This window comes from Perissodus microlepis, chromosome 5 (assembly GCF_051167445.1).
Source record: "Perissodus microlepis isolate ML-2025 ecotype Zambia chromosome 5, ASM5116744v1, whole genome shotgun sequence".
Taxonomy (NCBI): Eukaryota; Metazoa; Chordata; class Actinopteri; order Cichliformes; family Cichlidae; genus Perissodus; species Perissodus microlepis.
Genome location: NC_140465.1, coordinates 14001418 through 14022760, shown reverse-complemented (window position 1 = coordinate 14022760; position 21343 = coordinate 14001418). Strand labels below are relative to the sequence as shown.

Here is a 21343-nt window from a genome sequence, read left to right as displayed (position 1 = left end):
GCAGGGGAAAACAAGCCAGAAAAACCATTAACACATAAGTAACACTGAATAATTTTGCCAATAAACACAGACAATGCAATGATTAAATGCATAATTCTTGCTTTTTGCTTTTTAGGGCTATTTTGTCCATCATTCGTAAGCAACTGAGAAAGTACATTTTATTTACAGAGCACATTTAAAATCAAAGGGCTACTACTTCTAGAAAGTCTAGAAACTACACAAATTCACACTTTTTACATAACAATAACACAACTGCTGATCTCTCCGTTTCCAGAGATCAGCAGTTTACAAAAGCTTGACGAAGCACGTTTGTATTTAGGTTGGATTTAAACACAGTCACAGTTGATGAGGTCACACGGGAGATCATTCCAGAGTCTTAGTGCAACGACAGCAAAAGCACGACCCTCTTTCGAAATAAGCTTCGACCGCGGGGTGATCAAGAGTGATTGAAATGCAGGGCTTAATGATCTTTAGGGAGTATATAGAAGCAGCGTATCTGCATCCATACGCTCCATCCTGCACCACTGCACTAAGCGCCTGCACCCACATATCCAGGTACAAGGCCATTTAGGGCTTTAACCACAAACAGTGCCACTTTATACTTTAATCTGTAAGAGAGCCAGTACCAGGGTGCTACCTCTGCAAGTAATGTGATCTCTCTTTTTAATCCCATTCACTAATCTGGCTGAACCATTTTGGACTAATTGTAAACAAGCAAGATATGACTGACTAACTTCAGTGCATTACAGCAGTCCAGTCTCGAAGTAACAAGCAAGCATAAACATTTCCAGATCGCATGGCTAAATAAAAGATTTCAGTCTGGAGGTTGTTCCGAGATGGAAGAAAAGCAGCCAATGTCAACTACTGTATGTGCAAGCTACACAAAAGTGTGCCTCAGTCTCATATCTTTGTGCATCGCCCGGCTCACTAACATAGCTTTGAAGCATGTAAAATATCATCCTTCCATCTGGAAGCTGGAACTTTTAATAGACTGTCTTAATTGGTTCGTCAAGAGATATTTTTTATAGTAATAAAATGTATTATTAGCTTTTATCGCTAGATGAAACATGAACCTCTACAAAGCCAGATGCTTCTTTTTGATGTGAGTCTTACTCTTAGAGAGGTTCCTGGAAGAAGCCGGTGATGTTCCTGCAAGGCAACCCATCTCTGGTGAGCATATTTCCATGAAGCTCAGCACCCCTGAACTATCTGTTTCACTTCACCTAGCCCTGCAAACACAGGCAGCCCTTGGCATTACACCCATCACTTTTCATCACAGCATCAAAGTCTTCTCTGTCGATTGCGAAGAATGAGCTTGAGGGGGTAGTGGAATAAATTTCTACCCCCTCTCTCCTTCCTCCCTTCAATTTCTTCCTTTCTTTGTTGAGACACTGGTTTGTTTGCACTTCAAAGATTAAAAAAGCAGTAAATAATTGATTAATCAATCAGCAACATGCAGAAACTGCAACATTACTGAGAACTGTCTTGCACAGCCGCCTACTCCAAGACAACTTGAATATAGGGTAGAATGTGACTGACACAAATAATAGAGTTACACTGCTGCCAGATGAAAGAGGGTGGATATGCCTCCTGACCCTGTGGTCCGCAGCCAATTGACTTTTAGCTAAGCTCCATCCGCCTTAGTAACTGATTTCTGTTCGTGCAGGGAACATAATGCAGCTCAATAACAATAATAAGCACAACAAAGTGGAAGTTGTCTCACTATTGTATGCAGCTAAATAGCAATGCACGCTGTTGCAACTGCAGCTTCCATTAGGGGAGAGGTGTTTAAATATCGCCTTGCCAGTTTCCTCTTCATTTTAATTTAAATTCAATATGAATTTGATTTTATTTATATAGCACCAACTCACAAAATAAATCATCTCCGGGCACTTTATATTGTAAAGTAAAGACCCTACAATACTGAAGATAAAAGCCAGCAATTCTCTATGAGCAGCAGGAAAAATCCTTCAGTAGAACCAGGTTCAGCCGTCTGCTCCGACCTACTGGGGTGAAGGAAATGTAACAGTAACCTCAGGCAGTGACTGATAAATCAGAACAATGCAGCTCTAAAGCCAAAAATAGTTATAATAATCAAGAACCTACATTTCTTTGCATAGCGTTGTAGCACATGTCGCAAAAGCTTGCCTAGTCTACTGCTCCTGGTTGCTATGGTGAGCTGGAGAATTTTTGAAGGGAAGAACGGGTTAGAGTTAGGTCCTGGTCGTGTGTTTTTGCTTTCACATTTTGGGTATGAAGATCAGTTTAAAATGGCCCCAAATCTCAAATGGGACAAAGAGTCGTCTGCAATGATCTAGTAACTTGGTTCCAAATCGTATACATGTGCCCCAGCCGCATAGACTTATCCTCCCCACCAAAAATCTGCTCTATGGCCGCATTCAATGTACATCCCCCAGAAGGCAAAGATTCAGCTGCAGCCTTACACAAAGACACCACCTCCCATCAGCGCATGACGTAAAGAGAGACGGGCAGAGCATGGAGAGAGGACAGGGTTGCATACTCATGTGGAAGAGAAGCCCTTGGTGGTAATTACTCTCCTGGCCATTATTCTTTTCTGGCCATTCAGAGAAACCCCCTAAGGAAATAAGTCCAATAACATATATTTACTGCATGATCTTTGTCATGAAGAAAACCTACATCTGCAGTGCAACTGTTCCCAGAACAGATATTACTCTTTGACAGCAAGCCAGGCCACCAATAAAGGCTTCTCAGGAGAAAGAGCAAAGCACAATGAATGGATCCAGCGAGCGTGGTCTAATCTGAGAGGAAGACAAGTGTGTGTGAGCAAGAGAGACAGAGTGACGGAGTGCATGAGGGAGTGAAAACAAACGATTGAAAAGCACAATAATCCAGAGAAGGATAGGTGAGGAGATTGTGTTTAGAAGCTATGAATAGCTGCTGTGGAAACCTACTAAGGGACAGTGATCTAATGCATGTGAGTATGTGTGTGTGTGTGTGTGTGTGTGTGTGTGTGTGTGTGTGTGTGTGTGTGTGTGTGTGTGTGTGTGTGTGTGTGTGTGTGTGTAAACATCTGTTGGCAGTCAGAAGTCTCTTTGTGGAAGTGATGCCAGTGAGAGACTTGATATATCACTCTGTGTTAGAGAAAGAAAGAAGCAGGGTGGGGGGTGGTGTGACAGCTTTATCAGTCCAGTGTACCAAACTTCCATTAGCACAGTCTGCCTAAGGAGCAGAGCACAGATGTGTGTGTGTCATTAAACAATTTAGGGTGTTTTAAAATCAGTATTGGTGGGATGTTTGTATTCTGGTTCTCATATTTAGTCATTTTGTATTCCTGCTTAGATTATTTTAATCTTGTTTCATCTTTTCTTATAATGTTTTACATACTCTGGTAACAGTGACTCAGGGGAGGGTGCACAAGTGGAGTTTATCTCTCTTGGCTGGAATATAAATGGGACCACCTGATAATGAGAAAGAAACTTCCACTCCTACCAAGTGAATTCATTCCTGGTGGGAGACAATTCTGTCTTTTATTTCAAACTAACCAATCAGTGGTAAGTGAAATATCCGTTCCACCCACTTCACTTTGTGCCTAAATGACATACCAGGAGAAACTAACTAAATATTTTTCAGCTGATTTAGTTTATAGAAGACACATAGCTTTTCAAATGTAACACCTCTTTTCTTTCCTGTTCTTGTTTATTTATGTATTTATTTATCGACTCCTGGGGTCAGACACACTCTAATGCCGCCTTCTGGGACTGTAACTTGCGACTGCGGATGTTGTTCTGCTCTGGAGATCTGCAAGCTTAAGGGCTGCTCTAATGAAACCCTGCAGCAGGTAGAGAACTTCTTTTAGTCCCTCCACACTGAGCTCACAGAGGCTGCAGAGCAGAAAAAGGACTGCCAGCTGCAGTGGGAACCAGAGACCCAGTGGAGAGGCAGATGATTATAGTATTTGTTTGTCATGAAGTACTTGAACTTGCACTTTGGAAGAACAAAGTACTTAACCCCACTACCCCATCAAACCCCACCCAAAACACTATGACAAATAGAATCCATGTCTGTGGTAAAGATCTCTCCCCAGTCATTTAAGACTGGTCTTGTTAACTGGAAATAAGTGCCCAGTGTGGAGATGCCAAGATGTTTGCCAACTGTCGAGACAGCTTTTGGGACTTTGGTAATGAGTAAATCTGCTGTTAAGTACTTAGCTATGTAAAGAGGGAGAGACTGCATGAGTACAAATAATAAAATGATGTCTATGTTTATGTCTGTGAAGGTTCTCAGTCATCCAGGTCATCGTAGTCAAAGGAGCTTGCAAAGAAAAGCGTCTGGACTTCTTTAAGTTACTTGAAGACGTTTCACCTCTCATCCGAGAAGCTTCTTCAGTTCTAAGGTCAAATGGTGGAGAGTCCCAGATATAAACCTAGTGGGAGTATCCCCCCACAGAGGGACAAAAGGACCCCCTGATGATCCTCTAATCGCCTGAGCCAAGGTGTGAAACTGGGTGTGGGTCCCAATCAGCCAGAGTTTCGGGTGTGTTCATTGTGAAACCTGGCCCCACCTTATCATGCGAATTCCTGAGGTCAGATGGCCCAGGATGTGAGTGGGCGTTAAGGCGTCTGGGAAGGGATCTCAAAACTGGATTATAGATGGCAGAGAGTTGGTGTCGTAAACCCCCGCCTCTGTTCAAAGATGGTCGCTCACAGTGGACATAGATGGCTTCTTTCACTCCTCTTTCAAACCATCTGTCCTCTCTGTCCAAAATGTGAACATTGGCATCCTCGAAAGAGTGTCCTTTATCCTTAAGATGCAGATGGACTGCTGAGTCTTGTCCTGTGGAGGTGGCTCTTCTGTGTTGTGCCATGCGCTTGTGAAGTGGCTGTTTGGTCTCTCCAATGTAGAGGTCTGGGCATTCCTCGCTGCACTGTACAGCATACACCACATTGTTAAGTCTGTGTTTTGGCGTTTTGTCTTTCGGGTGAACCAGTTTTTGTCTGAGCGTGTTGCTGGGTCTGAAATGCACCGGGATGTCATGCTTGGAGAAAACTCTCCTAAGTTTTTCTGATACACCGGCTACATAGGGGATGACAATGTTGTTGCGTCTGTCCTTCTTATCCTCCCTCGCTGGTGTCTGGTCTTCTTTTCTGTGCCTCTTTGCTGACTTTAAGAACGCCCATTTAGGATAGCCGCACGTTTTGAGTGCTTCCTTTACATGTGTGTGTTCCTTCTTTTTTCCTTCAGGCTTAGAGGGAACATGTTCTGCCCGGTGGTGTAGGGTCCTAATTACTCCAAGTTTGTGTTCCAAAGGGTGATGGGAGTCAAAGAGGAGGTACTGGTCCGTGTGTGTGGGCTTCCGGTAAACTTCGATGTTGAGTTTGCCGTTCTCTTCAATGTGCACAGCGCAGTCCAGGAAAGGCAAACAGTTGTCCTTTGTGTCTTCCCTGGTGTCTATGTTTAATTTTTGTGAACGCATGCAGCATTATTTTAAGATGGGACTGCATTAGATAGTTAACGAGCAGTTAACCTGATGTATCTAATGAAGTGGCCAGCGAATGCATGTTTTTTTAATTGTAAAATTTATGGAAATTTGCTGACTGTTAAATGACTGTTTTTTCTGCCAAATGTTTCAGGAAAAGATGAGTATCATGAGGCCCGGTCACAAGGAAACACTAGGACATACAACGATACAGCATACGACTAACATAAAGCTACACCAACAATAATTCCACAGCACAGAGAGCCAGCACCTGAAAATGCAGTGTTCAAAAAGCTGAAACTTCAATTCTCTTCTCCAGAGGAGCCAAACATGAGAGTCTCATCACAAAAAAAATGTCACGAAGAGAAGAAACAAAAGTGCTGCTTTCTTTTTCCTCTTTTTTTCCCCCCTTGTGGCCTGCGCTCATGCACAGCTGCATGTTCCAGATAGGTAATGATGGGGCACAGTGGAGCACAGCTCACTCGAAGCATGGGTTAGGACTACTAGAAAGAGACATGGTTTTCATGACAGGTGAGGTTAGAGAGAAATAGAGAGAATTAAGCAGAGATACAGATAAAGATTACTATAAAGAAACAGACACAGTCAGAAAACCACCCACCCTGCAGAAAGAATGAAATTGTTCAATTTCCAATCCTGCTGGAAACGTTAGGACAGATGAGGTGAATGAAAATCCCCCTCTGGGTGATGGAAATCTTGTGAGCATGTTAACGTGTTAATGGTAGAAAATTCAGGAGACAAATGTCATAAGCAGATACGGTTTTTGAAGCTTGATATCAAGGAGACAAGACAAAAGCAGGACTAGTTAATAATTTGAAATTCATCCCAATTCTGCGACGAGGGTTATTTTCATTGCGGGCAGAACTTATACACGTCACATATAGGGCTCAGTTACAACACTGGAGGCTCAGTCTATCATATCTTCATGACCCTCCTTGTCTATGTCGCCTGCTATCGGGCGGAGGATCAGCTTGACTTGACAGACGCCCCAGTGGCTATCAATGTTCAGGGACAAAAATGTGTGGAGTATCTGGGAATTAAAAATGCCCAAGACCTTTCCTATAGGGGGCAGGGTTTAATAAGAATATTTTCTTCTTCCTGCTCCTTTTCACACATGGTTGCAGTGCTTTACTGATAGAAAGTGTGGTTGGTTTGTCTGAAAGAACTAACTGTGGAAACTGTTGTACCAAGTGTGAAATAAATAAATAAATAAATAAATGAAATGAAATGAACTGAGTTCATTTCTGGTAAAGTGGGAAGAAAGCCAGGAGAATCCATTATTCTGACTGGTGTGAATGGATCTGTGGAAGTTCAAATGAAGACTAAGAAGTCAAGAGGACAGACAGGAGATGATCCAACTCTTGATGCAAAAATTGAAACTATGTAAAATGATCCTCAGTGTTTCTTTATTCAGGCAATAGGGCAACAAGTATTAAATGCAAAAACATAAAATACCTTACAAGCTGTAAGGCAGTAGTAACAGAAAACTCTGTTAGTACTGCCTGAATGATGCCTGACATTATTAAAAGTTTGTTTAAATGAATATTCGATATTAAACTCATGATTCTGATGCAGTCCTTATATCTGTCTCCTTCAACTCTATAGGGATTGTGAAAACCAAGCTTTTCTGTTTGATAAGTCATCTTCACCATTTATGCCTAAATGTTGCTGTCATTCGATTGGCTGATTAGATATTTGTGTTAACAAGAAGTTGAACAGGTGTTCCTGATAAAGTAGATAAAGTGTAGCAATATGTAATCAATTCAATTTAATGAAGACAGGGTTTAAGATAGGAGGTTTCTTCCTGTCAAAAGGGAGTTTTTCAATCCTACTGTCACCAAGTGCTTGCTCATAGGGGGTCGTCTGACTGTTGGAGTTTTCTCTGTATTATTGTCGGGTCTTTACCTTTCAATATAAAGCACCTTGAGGCAGCTGTTGTTGTGATTAGGTGCTATAGAAATAAAATTGAACTGAATTGAACTGAATATTGCTTTTGACTAAATAAGACTGAATGCTATTCTATACTGAACTGTCTAGACTCCAACTTGTGACATCCAGCCACGCTCTTATTTCTGGCTTTGTGGGCTGTGGTTTTGTAATATTCACCTCTGAAACTTGTGCTACAGCCAGTGAAGGCAAATACAGAGGTGGATGATTTTATTCTGGCACTTTTAGTGATGACAATAAATATTTGACATTTGCAGCCAAGTTTCACTGGAGCTATTTTCTGCAAAAAAAAAACAAAAAACAAAAAACCAAAGACAGCTGCCAGGGAGGTCTGTGACTTCCAAGACTAACCAAGACAATGTTTCTGTAACAAAAAGTTTTTAGTTCTTAGAAGACCACAAATAATCCTGCTTCCACAGTCTTTATGTTGGGATCATGGCGAAAGATTCAGTGGCAGCATTTTTAAAATCAACAGGCTTAAGGCCCCTACAGGCATGTAAGAAATTGAGTCCCACTTCTAGCTGTTTCTGGCCTATGACTGATACATCGATCATCGATTATGACCACTGACAGCTGAAGCGAATAACATAAGGAGCTAAATCAGGGTCCAAACGTTTGTTCATTTGAAAAAGTTTTGATATTTAAAAAGAAAAAGTATTTAAAAACAACAACAATTCAACAATTTGAATAAATTTAATGTTAATATTTCTGATTATCCTATAATGGACTTTATTGACGGGTGAATGTTTGAAACATATTGATATAAGGTGGGAAAAAAATTTACCCAGCACAGGGAATACTGTTGTCTGATTGGCTGGTAGGTTGCTAAGCCACAACAGCTATGAACTCTGTACAGAAATCTAAGAATCGCCCGTTAATGTCTGTATATTATTTTAAAAATACATATAATATACATATAATATATATAAATATGTTTTAAATATTCACAGCACCTAGAGAGATAGCTCTACCTTTATAGATAGGTAGATGGACAGATAGATATAATGGCAGCCATAACCCACATACATACACTGTAAATGTAATCATCTCAAAAGCTCTTAGATTTGCAAATATAAGAACTTCTACTGTAGCTTCCACCTCATCCAGGGGGGGCCAATAGTTGGAGACGAGGAGGCGGCTGTGGTGTTGGTTTGCACTGTTACCCAGCTGGGTATCCTGCCTCTCCCCATATGAATCTGTTGACATTCACAAATAATTTCCCTACTCTGCTCCGGTAATTTGCACTGACATTCAGGGAATATCGAAGCAGTAAAAGGCAACGCATGCTTAAACACACCTCGTCCTCAATGCTCCCCTTAACATTTTTCTGATGTCTTTTCTGCACTTTTAATCATGCACCTCTCTCTGTCGCGTTCTTGTTCTCCTTTGCATTATTAATTCAGCTTTATTCCATTTCCCTGTCTCCCATGGTCCCAAATGAAATGGCACGCATCTGTGTAATGCCCTTAAATATGCAGGTTTTTAAAAGAAATCCTACAACAGACCACAAGAGCTGACTGTCGATGGTAGCTGTCAGAATGTCAGGGAAAAGGAAACGTGCCACCTAAATTTTTTCGAGCTGGAGTGTTGGAGTGAGGGAAAACTGAAGTGAATGACAATAATTCTACCTCCTGCTTGTCTACCATCAGTGAGCCACTGAGTAAGTAATTTAACCTCCATCTGCTGCAGTGCAGCTGCTCTGTGGGCATCAGTTGAAAAATGTGGTGTTTATGGTCAGCAGTCTGTAAATGGCAGCGCCTTGAGAGTGTTTGTGCACTGTTAAACATTTCTGAATCAATAAAAATAAAAAACACAGTATTGTCTGTATTTGAAGCACTCAGCCCAATCATTCCATTCATACCTTTGTTCACTAATAAGAAGGTCAACTCTGGGTTTTGCGGTTGGTGGTTATGCTTGGCATGAGAAGATTTGTTGTATGGATTTGTTATGTCTTTCCTCATGTGATGTAATGCAGATTTTGCCTTTTATCTTTCAATTATCTTCTCCTATCCAGATGTTTCTTCTGTGTTTGGTTGCATGCGTGCTCAATCAGAGCGGCTGGTTTTGTAGCTGAGTGGTGGTTTTTGTTTTCTTTTAGTCTGTGTTTTTAAAATGGGCTTAGACAGCTGAGAAGAAAAAAGAAATATGAGCAATCTAGTGTTTTTCTAATCATGGCAGAACCCTTTTAAGGTCTTTAAATCCTGTATGTTTACTGTTGTTTAAAAGATAGTTATGGTTATATGAAGAATTGGTAGAAAATCATCAATATTTGCCATTTAGGTTTTCCAGACTTGGAAAATCTAGCTGTTAAATAACACAAGATTCCATAGGCACCCGGGCGTGCTCGTCTTAGTTCAGCTTTACTTGTACGCTGACATTTCCTAAATAGCTCTAAACACAAGGTAGGCTGATTTAAAAGTAATTAGTTTTGCAGGTATTTGGTAATAACCCAAAGTATGACACAAATTAAAATCCTGACCCGATGATTGCGCCAGAGTTAAAGTGAATGAACTCCAAAGTCATACACGTCTTTACCAAATGTCATAGTAATCCATCCAAGACATGATGGGGTTTTGCACACAAAAATACAAATGTCAGCTTCACAGTGGCTCAAAGAGAAATATGCAATATGCTGCCTGAAAATAATACATGATAATAATAAATATTTGTCTAGAAAATATTGAAATATTTCACTGGATAAATATCTTTTATCTGCTGAATGTGTCTTGTGGTATGTTTGGAAAACTAAAGTCATGCTTTGTATGGTAATATGATAGCTCACATCTCCCTCTCGTAGTGAGGTAAGTGGTGTTTACTCTAACAGCAAGAAATGGTTTTGTTTTTCTCCGTCTCTGAGACACACGAGAGCCTTTCAACAGCAACCTCTCCAGGCACGGACACTACTACACATAATGTTCAATATATAAATATATCAATGTCATTATTATAAAGAGGACGCTCATTTTGAATTATGTGCCATATGTGCCATTCAGTTTTTATGCATTTGAGGCCAATGGCAAGAGAGCGGCGTACAATCTGAAGCAATCATGAAAGAGCCGAGGAGCTTTGATGTTCAGATGAAACAAATGTCTTGTTTGGCGGCAGAGCTCTGCTCTTCTCTGTTCCTTTCTCTCTATCACACATCCACATGTACACAATGAATTAGTTTCATTAACATTTTAGGAAATGCTGGAGTCACGTGTCAGAAACGCATAACCCTGTAAATAAGCACAATATCATCGTAACACAGTACAGACATACTGTGACAGGTCAGGTTTGATAAAAATGTCCACATAATTTGACGTAGCACAGAAGGCCAAACGTAGTCTCAGCAACAGTTTCCATTAAGCGATCTGCTAATTTAGCCATTTGTTTAAAGAAAGGCTCTGAAACTATGAGCTCAAGAGTGTATTTTTCAGTCACGCTAAAGACTAATGAACTTGTTGGCTGGTAATCACGACTGCCTCACACTACACCTGCTGAGTGAATGACAAGGGCTGGCTGATGTTTCTAAGGAAACTGATTCCCTCGGTTGTTGTTTAGAGCCCACAGACAGGCTACTTAGCTGGACTTAAGTACCAGAGCTACTTCATTTAATAACACTGAGTGCAATAGTTTGGGCCCTTACAAATCTTTTAAAAGGTTGCTTTTAAGGTTTGTTTGAAGCACTTTTATTAAATCTGTGTCGCTTTCAGTTGAGATGAAATCAGAGTGGAAACAGAAGACTCGTCTGATTTACATATTATGACACTACCGGCTTATAAACCTGTATTCCAAATGATGCTGACATCCATTCTTACCCAGTATAGTTGCTTCAGGTAAGCAAGAACAGGTTTATCTAAAGTCTAGCACAAATTTGAGAGTCATATGTCTGTAGCATCAATCAGTGACACGTGGCGGATGACAAAAAAGATGACAACATGGCTCACAACTTGTGACAAAGACACAGTTAGTGACAAATTTAATTCTGCAGTTTAAGGGAGAACTCCAAATCCCTAGGCTGTGTGAGGGATTTTGCAGTCATGGTTTGGGTTTTACTTTTCTCCTTAGTGAATATGTTCACTGCAAATCTTCTTTATCCCACAATTAAATGTGTCCTATATTTATGCATTTTCATCTGTTCCTACCATTTTGCATGAGCAGTCACTGAGCATGAAACTGATTTTAGTCATATGCATGACCTTCACAATCAAGTTTCAGTTTAACACCTCTGGGAGATTTTAGACAGACCCTATGGATGGCACCCACCAGCAGCAGGCTATTATCAAAGCACCGGATGAAATTATTTTTCTTTTGGAAGGACGGACTTTGGTCGCACCATGAGAGTTCAAACTTAGAGAATCAATGCCAGGCATCACACAAGCTGCTTACTAAAGCACTTCATGTTGGTTTGGCCTTTAATTTCTCACCCCTCTGCACTACATAGCAGTCGAAACAGCTAGCATGACTCTGACTGTCAAATTAAAAGCACAGTGTGCAAAATATCACTGCCGGAGGTCACTGGATTCTAGTCAGTTCCCTTTTCTTACACCTCCCAATTCAAGTGAATGATCCTAGCTATGATGGCCGCTGTAGGACAAACAGCTCTGCCCACCATATATACTGAGTGTAGGCTGTCAGTCCTTCATTTACCTCAGCTGGGTGTCCATATCTGTTTGCTCTGGAGAAGACTGTAGAACTTTGTTAAAGGAGTCTGAATCAAATTGATGAGTAAGTGAAGCTCATTTTCCCATCGTTGTTAGCTGTTATTTTTTCAGCTGTTAGCTGTTGTTAGCCAGGATTAGTGAAGCTTTCTTTGAAACAGCTCTAATATTGTAGGACACTTAGCAGATAAACTTTTATATAATGTGAGAATGTAATCAAACTATTTATCAGAGAGAAAGTCTGAGTTTTAGAACACTCAGGGCTAACATTAGCTCACATAACGTTAGCTTATAACCAGCGATTGTTGTTATTTAGCTGGCTCGTTGTCAGCTAAGGACACAGTATGGTTACTTGTCTAATCTGCTGGCAATAGGTAACTGCAAAAATATCGGGAATAAACAAGCATGTTTATCCATGTTTCCATGAGTTAAAACCCTGACTTCAGTTCATGCTTGAAGTGAGCGTGAGATGGAAATGAGTTCGGAGAGAGATGGTGAAAATATATTTGTACAAATGTTATATGTAAATGTATAGTTTGAAACAGCAATCTGCAAACTTTAAATCAAAAGTAATTTATATGGCGTACTACGTACTACTACCACACTGTTGGCCGTGTGTGTTGCCAGTCTTTTGTCATTTCAACACAACTTTTTAGTTAGTCGTGTTTTTAGCTGAAGTCTAGTGATTCAAATAGGATGTATTGAGTATTATGTAACAGGTGAAGCACAGTATTTGGACAGTGACACAATTCACATTCAAAGGAAATGTGCAAATCACACAGTGCACTAAACAGCACCTGACAAGAGGCTTTGAGGCCACACAAACTGATGAATTAATTACTACCAGTGCTAATTACTCTGTGTCTTACAATAAAATTCATCCTGCTCAAGACCGTGACACCTGAATACAAAGTCTCTTACAAACAAGTAGCTGCAAAATCAATTAAAGTGGAGGCCTCTGCTGACACCAATACCCCTGAGAACAGAGTGGAGCTGTGAAGGGATTTTGACATCTTTAGCATCTGTTAAATACAGGTCTGCATTTACAACAACAACAAAAAAGTGTTGCTGGGTAGATAGTCTCATGGGTAGATTTTACAGGAAGGAATATACATTCCCGAAGAAGAACATGTGTAATGAAAGCATCATCCTAAACATATTGAGTGAATATTATCTACCTCCCTCTGCCTTTCTCACTAAATTTCTAAGACAGCGACTTGTGTTGTGTAGAATCAGACAAGCAATTATAGGTTATTTTGAGTGTTTTCATCAGCGTCTGTGTTTCTGTCCCTCTGTCACTGGTCATTAATTTCTCCTTCCCTCTGTGTGTGTGCGTGTCGCTGTCTCTCTCGCTCTCCCTCTCTCTGCCATCAGGAGCTTTTTTTCTATTCTCTTTTTTTAATATAATGAAAATCACAATGGCTGCTGCCTAATTAAATAAGCACTAATTTCAGGAAGATTAAAGCCATTACAATTAGCCAGAGAAAAGAGAGCACAAGACAGGGGACAAGAATAAAATACACTTATTAATTTGTGTGCCATTTATGCTCAGGATCTATGAAATAAATAAATAAAACATGCCTGTTTTTTCATGTGTGTTTTCAAGTCTGTGCACACATTTGCATATGAAGGACAGTATATGTTTAGAGGCTGAAAGAAAGGACTAAAATTAAGTTATGTCATGCATTTTAATGTGATCTTATTTGTACTTTATGGTATTGCAGAATTTATAAAGAAGCAGATTTATGTACATATGTGACACAAACACATAGAAGTAGATATGTATAGAGATTTACTTCTCCGACTTACACCATATTAGATACTTTGCATTTGCAGGTGAAAAGCGAAACAGCGTACAGGCTGAAACATGAAAAACAAAAGAAATATTCTAAAACATTCCCTGATTTTTTTTCCCAAGCACGTCTTAGACAAATGTTTTGACATTTTTCAAGCAATGAAATATGAATCACTCTTCATTACTCAACAGAAACATGAAACCAAATTTCAGTTGCGAGTATATCTGCCAGGGAAATGCAACACTTTGTGTGTGAATGTGTATATGTACATGCTCATTTAAACTCTGTGTTTTTACTGTTCCTCCACATTACAAACTCAACCCCATGGAAGCTATTAAAAAAAGCAGCAACTCAGCCTGTTATCTATAACTTGCAGTGAAAAGTTGCTAATCACTTTGTATAACCTAACCTTTGTGTCCTGCACATAATCATACAGGTGTTTAATATCTCACGGGAATGGCATTTAAGGGTATTGTTTACTGCATATTGACTAAGTAAGAGCACTGAATTAAAGTGATCCCAAAATCTGAATCAGAGTCAGCCAGAAACCAGTGATCAGTCATTACAAGCCAGAACAAACTCCTCATGTACTATCCCAGAGTTACACTGGTATGCCAGCTTTGACCATGTTAAAAACAGGCTTGCCCTACATACGCCATGAATGGTGAAAGGTTGATGTAATTATTTTTGTTTTGGTTTCCAGCGGAGCTTTTATTTTGCAGCCTTTAAAGAAAGATTAAAGGCTGTCGTAAAAATGAAATTTGGCAAGCACTTCCTTTATCTCGCAGCTGCAGAATGTCTCAAAGTAAAAATGAATGGTTTAGCAAATACTCCATTTCCTTTTCTAAACATGCCATACATATTCCCACTACAGATAGACATGGCCCGATATTAAATTTCTAATAACATTAGTAAGCTCTATGCTCTCAATATAGACTTTCAGGGCAAATTATATTTGCTAAAGCCCCCCCATGAGCCGGCAACTTCAGTGGAAAATGTGAACCAAGGATAGAGAGAACGTATAAACACACAGTCAGAAATGGTTTGGTAACAGTTTTGCAACTTTCATCATCACAAGTGTGCCGACACAACCAAGCCCTCTTTCGTATTATGTATTAAAGACACAAGACATTCAGTGTAAAGTTCACTGCACAAATTATAATGGATTGCATTTATATAGCGCTTTTCTAGGCACCCAAAGCGCTTTACAATTCCACTATTCATTCACTCTCACATTCACACACTGGTGGAGGCAAGCTACAGTTGTAGCCACAGCTGCGTGTGACAAGTCTGTCTATCAACAGCACGTCCCCTATGTTGCTGGTAGAAATATTGGCATTGACGGGCATTTTATTTAATAATGGATGTCATGAAGAGAACAGAGACAGAGACTTGGATTGTAAAACATAGATATTACTCTTAAATAAGACCTGTATGGAAATCTTTGCACTAAAGTGATTTTAGAACCAGCCTGGTGATTTGTATGTCCACATGTGTTCCTGCATTTGAACAACAGTTTGTCACATTACCAGAAAAAGAGGCGAAATCCCAGAAAAAGAAACACTTGTTGCAGACCTTTTTTTTTTTAAATGAGAGCACATTTCTAACAATCTTTGTTCTTTTAAACATGTCAGCACAAACCATCTGTTCCTGAATCTGTTTTTACTGGTCAGCATTTGTTTGATACAAAGATCTACACAAGCAGGGATTTTAGACGAGCCTGCACTGGGTTCTCTTTAAATTTTTACTTCATTGAAATCATCATAAATATCTTAAGGCATGTCTTTACTGTTCTACATGCTTTCATGGGTGACCTACAAAGCACTGGGCAGGTAGTTTTAATGTTACAGCAGATAACTGCAAACGCAAAGTCTGGTAGAAAACACAAGTAGAAATAAAAGTAATTCGATGATTACTTGCTGAATGATGGACACAATCTAACAACTTAATGAATAATAAATTATAAATCGGTTCAAAACCCCTAAAACACTAATTTAAAAATCAGCTTACAAAGATTTATTTTTTTGTTTGTTTGTTTTTTAAGTGAAAGTGAAAGTCATGTCAGGTTCGCCAGTGCAGGAACATGGTAATCATTTTTCATATTTACCAGTTAAATATCAGTATTCAGATGTTCTGTCTTAACGCTCTCCAGGGTAACACATTCAGATGTAAGAACCAGCACATTGTACTGAAAGCAGCATTTGAACAACTTTGCCTGAATGCACAATAGCCCGGCAGACTGGTGATGATGATGGTTGATAGATATAGAAAGACAGATAAGAGGATACCCCATTAACACTACATTTTCCTCGGCTAGTGTGAGAGCACAAGCTGAGGAGATGAGCAGTAATTTAGGTAATTTTGCTCTACTCGATTCCCTTTTCTTTAATGACAATAATTATCAGTGGATAACATCTGTAGGATGTGGGTGTTGGCCCCCACCCACCTCTTCTACCCCACCAGACACCACCGGCACACTCACACACTCTCCTTTCTTGTCTGGTTTGTGTCTTTACCGACGTCTCCTTCTAAACCGCCCCTGTGTCTTTGCCTTTTTTCCCATCATCCGCCCCCTCTTGTGATTTCTCTTTTTACCTCACATTCTTTCTGGCCCTAAGTCAGTGTCTTTTCTACTAAATTAGCACCTCCTCTAGTCTATTTATACACATCTCTCAGTCCTTTATAACTTTGTACTTTAATAATCTCCTCGCAGCTGATGTAAAGCTTCTGAGAAACACGCAAGCTAATGCTTCACTAGCATTTTTTAATGGAGACAAAACTTACATCAATGAATTCATCTTATTTTCAGTCAGTACCAGACAGACTATTTATTATTGCAACATGGTACAGTGCCATGTGCTGGCAGTCAACTGACATCCAAGTTCGTCTAATGGACACATTTTGTAAGACCCCATTTATGTGATTTTCTGCAATCACTTTCTTAGAAAAGCATCAGAAATGCCAAGCTGGATCTAGTCTGTATGTTGTTATTAAATGTTATGTTCATACCTGTGAAGCTGCCTAAACCAGATATGCAGGTATGAAGCTCCCGAAAGAGCGTTATTGACCCAAACTCGGAACTGAGATAAGTAATTGCATTTGTGTCAAAGTCATTTTTTCTGCCCTTTCTCCCCTCTTAGCACTGTCTAGTGTTCCTCAATCACATTTGGAGTCAGGGGGCATTTTGCCATTGCGAAAACTGGCTTGAACTCCTACTCACCCCAGTGGTTTCTCCAGTCGACTGGCTGGCGATCCAACAATCTCGCCAAGAGTACAGAACATCTGACCCAAAAAGTCCTGCAGGGAAGAAAGGAAGGAAGAAAAATAGAAGATGAAAGGAAAAAAAGAAGGGTGGGATTGTAGACGTGAAACAGAAAGTCTACAGATCAAGTCAGATTAACCTCAGGATGTTCCACCAGATCTCGTACCACTGGATCGTTCATGCAAATTCAAGAATTTGATAAATTCACTGAAGCTTGTTCACTCATGCTCATTCGCAAGGTCAAAGTTAACATTTGGCCATCCATACACAGTTTACATCAGCAAACTATTTCGTTTTTAGTGGGAACATCTTCTGCTACGAAGGAGAAAAAAAACCTTGGAGAAGTGATGAAAGTGATCATCACGAGAAGTACTGTATTTGCTACACTTAAAATACAACTGATACGGTGCGCTCCTTTTCATAAAAGGTGATATTACTGTGACGTGCTAAATGATGTGACATTGTGACATCATGTCCATTGCTGGTGTGAAGCTGGTTTATAGAACTGAACCCAAGTAATCCAGTAGGCTATGTATGCATGATTGCATACTGGGTTAATGCAATGGTCAAAATGTTTTCCACTAAAATCAGGTCTGTTTCACACATAGGCAACTTAACAGCACCGTGAATTTTTTCCATCCATCCCACCTGTCAACAGACGTGGGATAACACCAACCTCTGTGCAACCCTTACGTTTGGAAAAAAAAGATAATAATAAAAATAAAAAGATAAAAGTACAACTTCAACCTAAATGTTAAAACAGTCGTTTTTAATAAGAAATGGCAGCTGGAGCTCAAAATCAAAATCTTAGCAATAGCAGCTGCAACAAATTCAGTTTTATTCAGTTCACTAAATCAACAGTATAACGTGGTTACACAGCAAAAGACAAAAGGTTTTTTAAAAAAGCACATCTCAACAGATCCAATAAAACTAGCACGAGTGTGGTTGTTTCAAAGCCGTGAACTAACCCTATTAATTGCTTCTTTGCGATAATTGATTCTACATTTCTCACTTTGTAAGAGCTCATCTGACCAGACCAACATAGAAAAAACATCAACAGTTCTGCATTTCAGTTTTTGCTGTGATACTATTTCCATTTCTAACCACAGAGATAACGTCAGGGTTTCAACCATATTTGCTGGGTAACCACATAACCAAAATCTTAATACAAATTGTAAAACAAAGGGGAAGACCCAATGGATAATAATCCATGGCTTATGATAAATAAACAATTTTCCACGAACTGCAGACAATTTTTTTGTTTCCTTGCCAGCTTTAGTCAGGCAATAATCTGAGCTGAAGGAGAACTCTATTAAAAGAGCCTACCTGTACTTTGAGTCCCTCAACTTCAAAACAAAGTAGAGACATATTTCAAAGTATTTGAATTTAACCAGTCATCAGAAATTATTGTAACCCACTCAGAATATGCTCCAACCAACCTGATGGAAACCACTCATTTAATGAACCGTGAAGTATTACACATGATGGGATAAGAAGGAGGCATTCAGTGACCCGTGTGTAATGGCCAGAAACATGATTGAACACAGTTATGACTCTAGCTCAACATGTCTGTGGACAAAGTCTCTCAGTGTCAGCCGGCACTGATCTACTTCATCAGACTCCCAAGTTTTTCTGCAAAGAATCTCATTGTGTATTTTTCAGCATAGTCTTTCCTGAACTTATCAGAGGCAGGATGTGGGGCAAAAGTCCTTAATATTGACCTCGACAGACTGGGATCGTTAAATAATTTATTGGGCTATAGAGTAATTGATTTCAATGAGTCTCTAGGTTTTTTTTAAGCCAATTAATTCCTCTCAATGCAGCCCATAAGAGCCTGGAAACCTGATCATCTCGATGGCGTTGAATAAAACATTCGAAAGGCACAAAAACTACATAGTTCCACTGAAATTACTGTGGCCAGTAACAAGAGCTGTGCAAATGGCTTGACTTGGCTCTCAGTTGTTTTTGTTGTGATCAGTGGCGCCTTCTTTTCTCCTGAGAGACGGCTCATTCATGTGAAACAGCAGCCATGCAGTGTTAGAAGTGAGAGAGATGTTGGGACCTACGTTGAGTTCTGCGGGCTTCCAGAAAAGTTGGGCGGCAGCAGCAACAACAACAACAACAACAATAACAACAGAGCACATCATATACCAGCACACAACACCATATCAAATACCTAGCACTCCTGGCACTGTTCAAAATGGGGAAGTGGGACCCGAAAGACGACAACATGCTGTGCCACAAAAGTAAAACCCAAACCACAACAGAGGAACAGTTAAAGCAAGTGATGGAAAAACGCAAACCTCACTTATCCAAATACACCAAATAATCACCCGCGCTGATTATTTTGACATTTTCAATGCTTTTCTGTCACCATAGTTTCCAGTCATGAGTAAAAAAGATGCGTTTTTTTTCCCCCAGAAATGATTAAGAACAAAAATAATGTAATGCATCGCTTTAAATGGAAACTAATGGTTAAAAGCATTACATAATCCTTTTTTCTACATGAGTGTATATTATGGTGTTACATACTATCCATTACTACAGTGCCAGTAAAACCAATAAAAAAGACGATGAAAGAACCAGTTGCTGATCAAGTAGACATTTAAACTGTATATTTGCATAAGAAATATAAGTGCAGTATATGACTGCACATCTAAAAACAATAGCACTGTGAATAAAAGAGAACAAATAAAAACTTTGTATTTGGATACTTATGTGATCAGGCAATAGATGGGGTTTGCTTTATTCCACCCTGAAAACATGCAGCAGGCGACAAACTAATTAAAACAAGCAACATTAGACCACTGATAAAAGGAATTTTTACTATCTTCCATTTTGTCAAACACCATATTTAAATGTTTCCATGGAGGAATTTTCTCCACAGCAATTCAAGCCAATAATTCAGATTTTACCCAAGACTGATCTCCATTTATCTGTGGTTCAAGGTTTAAAATAGCTGTGAGTACTCACGTGTTTGGACAGGTCGGGGCTTTTGGAGTCAACATCATACCTGAAAGGAAGCAAAATGAAAACAAAAGCCTTACTTTATACATTTGACCGATGTGACATTGCAGGAAGGTTTTCGAATGAAAACCTTTGTATCTTTATGTTTATCAAGTTGAAGAAACGGAAGGAAGCAGGAGATAGTCATTATAATTGGTGCAGTGCATGGATTACAAAGAAATAAAGCACAGGGAAAGAGCTAAAAGAAAACGATATAAGGTGGCACTTAAATGTGCTGCACTGAAAACTGCAGCGTTTAGTGAGGTGAGCAGAGGTGGGTGGTAACGAGTTACATTTACTCCGTTACATTTATTTGAGTACGTTTTTGAAAAAAATGTACTTTTAAAGTACCTTTTTTGCACAATACTTTTTACTTTTACTTGAGTACATTTGTGAAGAAGAAACGGTACTTTTACTCCGCTACATTTAGCGGAGTAAAAGTACTCGAAAAAAAATTGGACTTTTTTAAAAAAATTATTAGTTTAACACATTAGATAACATGCCGCTAGTGGAGTTTCCGGTAACTTTTTTTTACCAATGAGATGTGGCCATGCAGTCACAGTTTGAAACTGTGGCGGGGAGAGCAGCCCAAGCGTTTCAAAGTAGCGGACACACACGAAAAAAGAAACATGTAAACATGGCAGAGCCAGTCGTCTACACTAGAGCTGAAGAGGATGAACACCTTTGGCCTTACATACAAAGAATGTTTCTCTTAAAAGCAGTACAAAAGAACAGTTATGTCTTCAGCGTCGGTGTCTTCAGTGAGAGCCAAAACAAACCAACTTTTCAGCGTGAAAAAACTCAGCTCGTGTAACCTGAGGAAACGGTAAGTTTTCTCTAAATATCTTTTTAGCTGTGGTTAGCTGGATGTCAGTCTTATGTTACAGCAGCTGTGTCGAGCTCGAGCTGCGAGTCATATTTTCGGCGCTACGCTGTAGTGAGTTAAGTTTGTGGGTGTTTTGTGCAGCTTCAGCTGTTTTTTTAACTGCTCGCTGGTTAGCTAGCGTGAGCTATAAGCTAACAGCTAGCCTGGTTAATGACGTTAGAGTTCCACGCACATGCAAACAGCTCGTCTCTACTGCTTTAACTGTTAAAACAGAAGGCAATACTGCGGCTGGCAGGATTTATTATGTGAAACAGCAGCTTGTTTAGTTTAAACAATCTGCATTAAGCTAGGCAAACACTGCGATTTTTTCCAGTCACGTTATTCAGC

At 39.6% G+C, this 21343-nt stretch overlaps 1 protein-coding gene across 2 annotated transcripts in view; it reads right to left on the bottom strand.

The window, feature by feature from the left end:
• The window catches only part of cpne5b (copine Vb), a 129756-nt gene that overhangs the window by 70048 nt on the left and 38365 nt on the right, over positions 1 to 21343 (bottom strand). The window contains exons 6-8 of one of the 2 annotated variants that reach the window (XM_084928037.1): positions 20098 to 20137; positions 19191 to 19205; positions 17083 to 17159 (exon numbers count right to left, since the gene is read on the bottom strand). In XM_084928037.1, the coding sequence (XP_084784163.1) occupies positions 17083 to 17159; positions 19191 to 19205; positions 20098 to 20137 (132 nt within the window). The remainder of the gene's footprint in view (positions 1 to 17082; positions 17160 to 19190; positions 19206 to 20097; positions 20138 to 21343) is intronic. The other variant, XM_084928036.1, reaches the window with a different exon arrangement.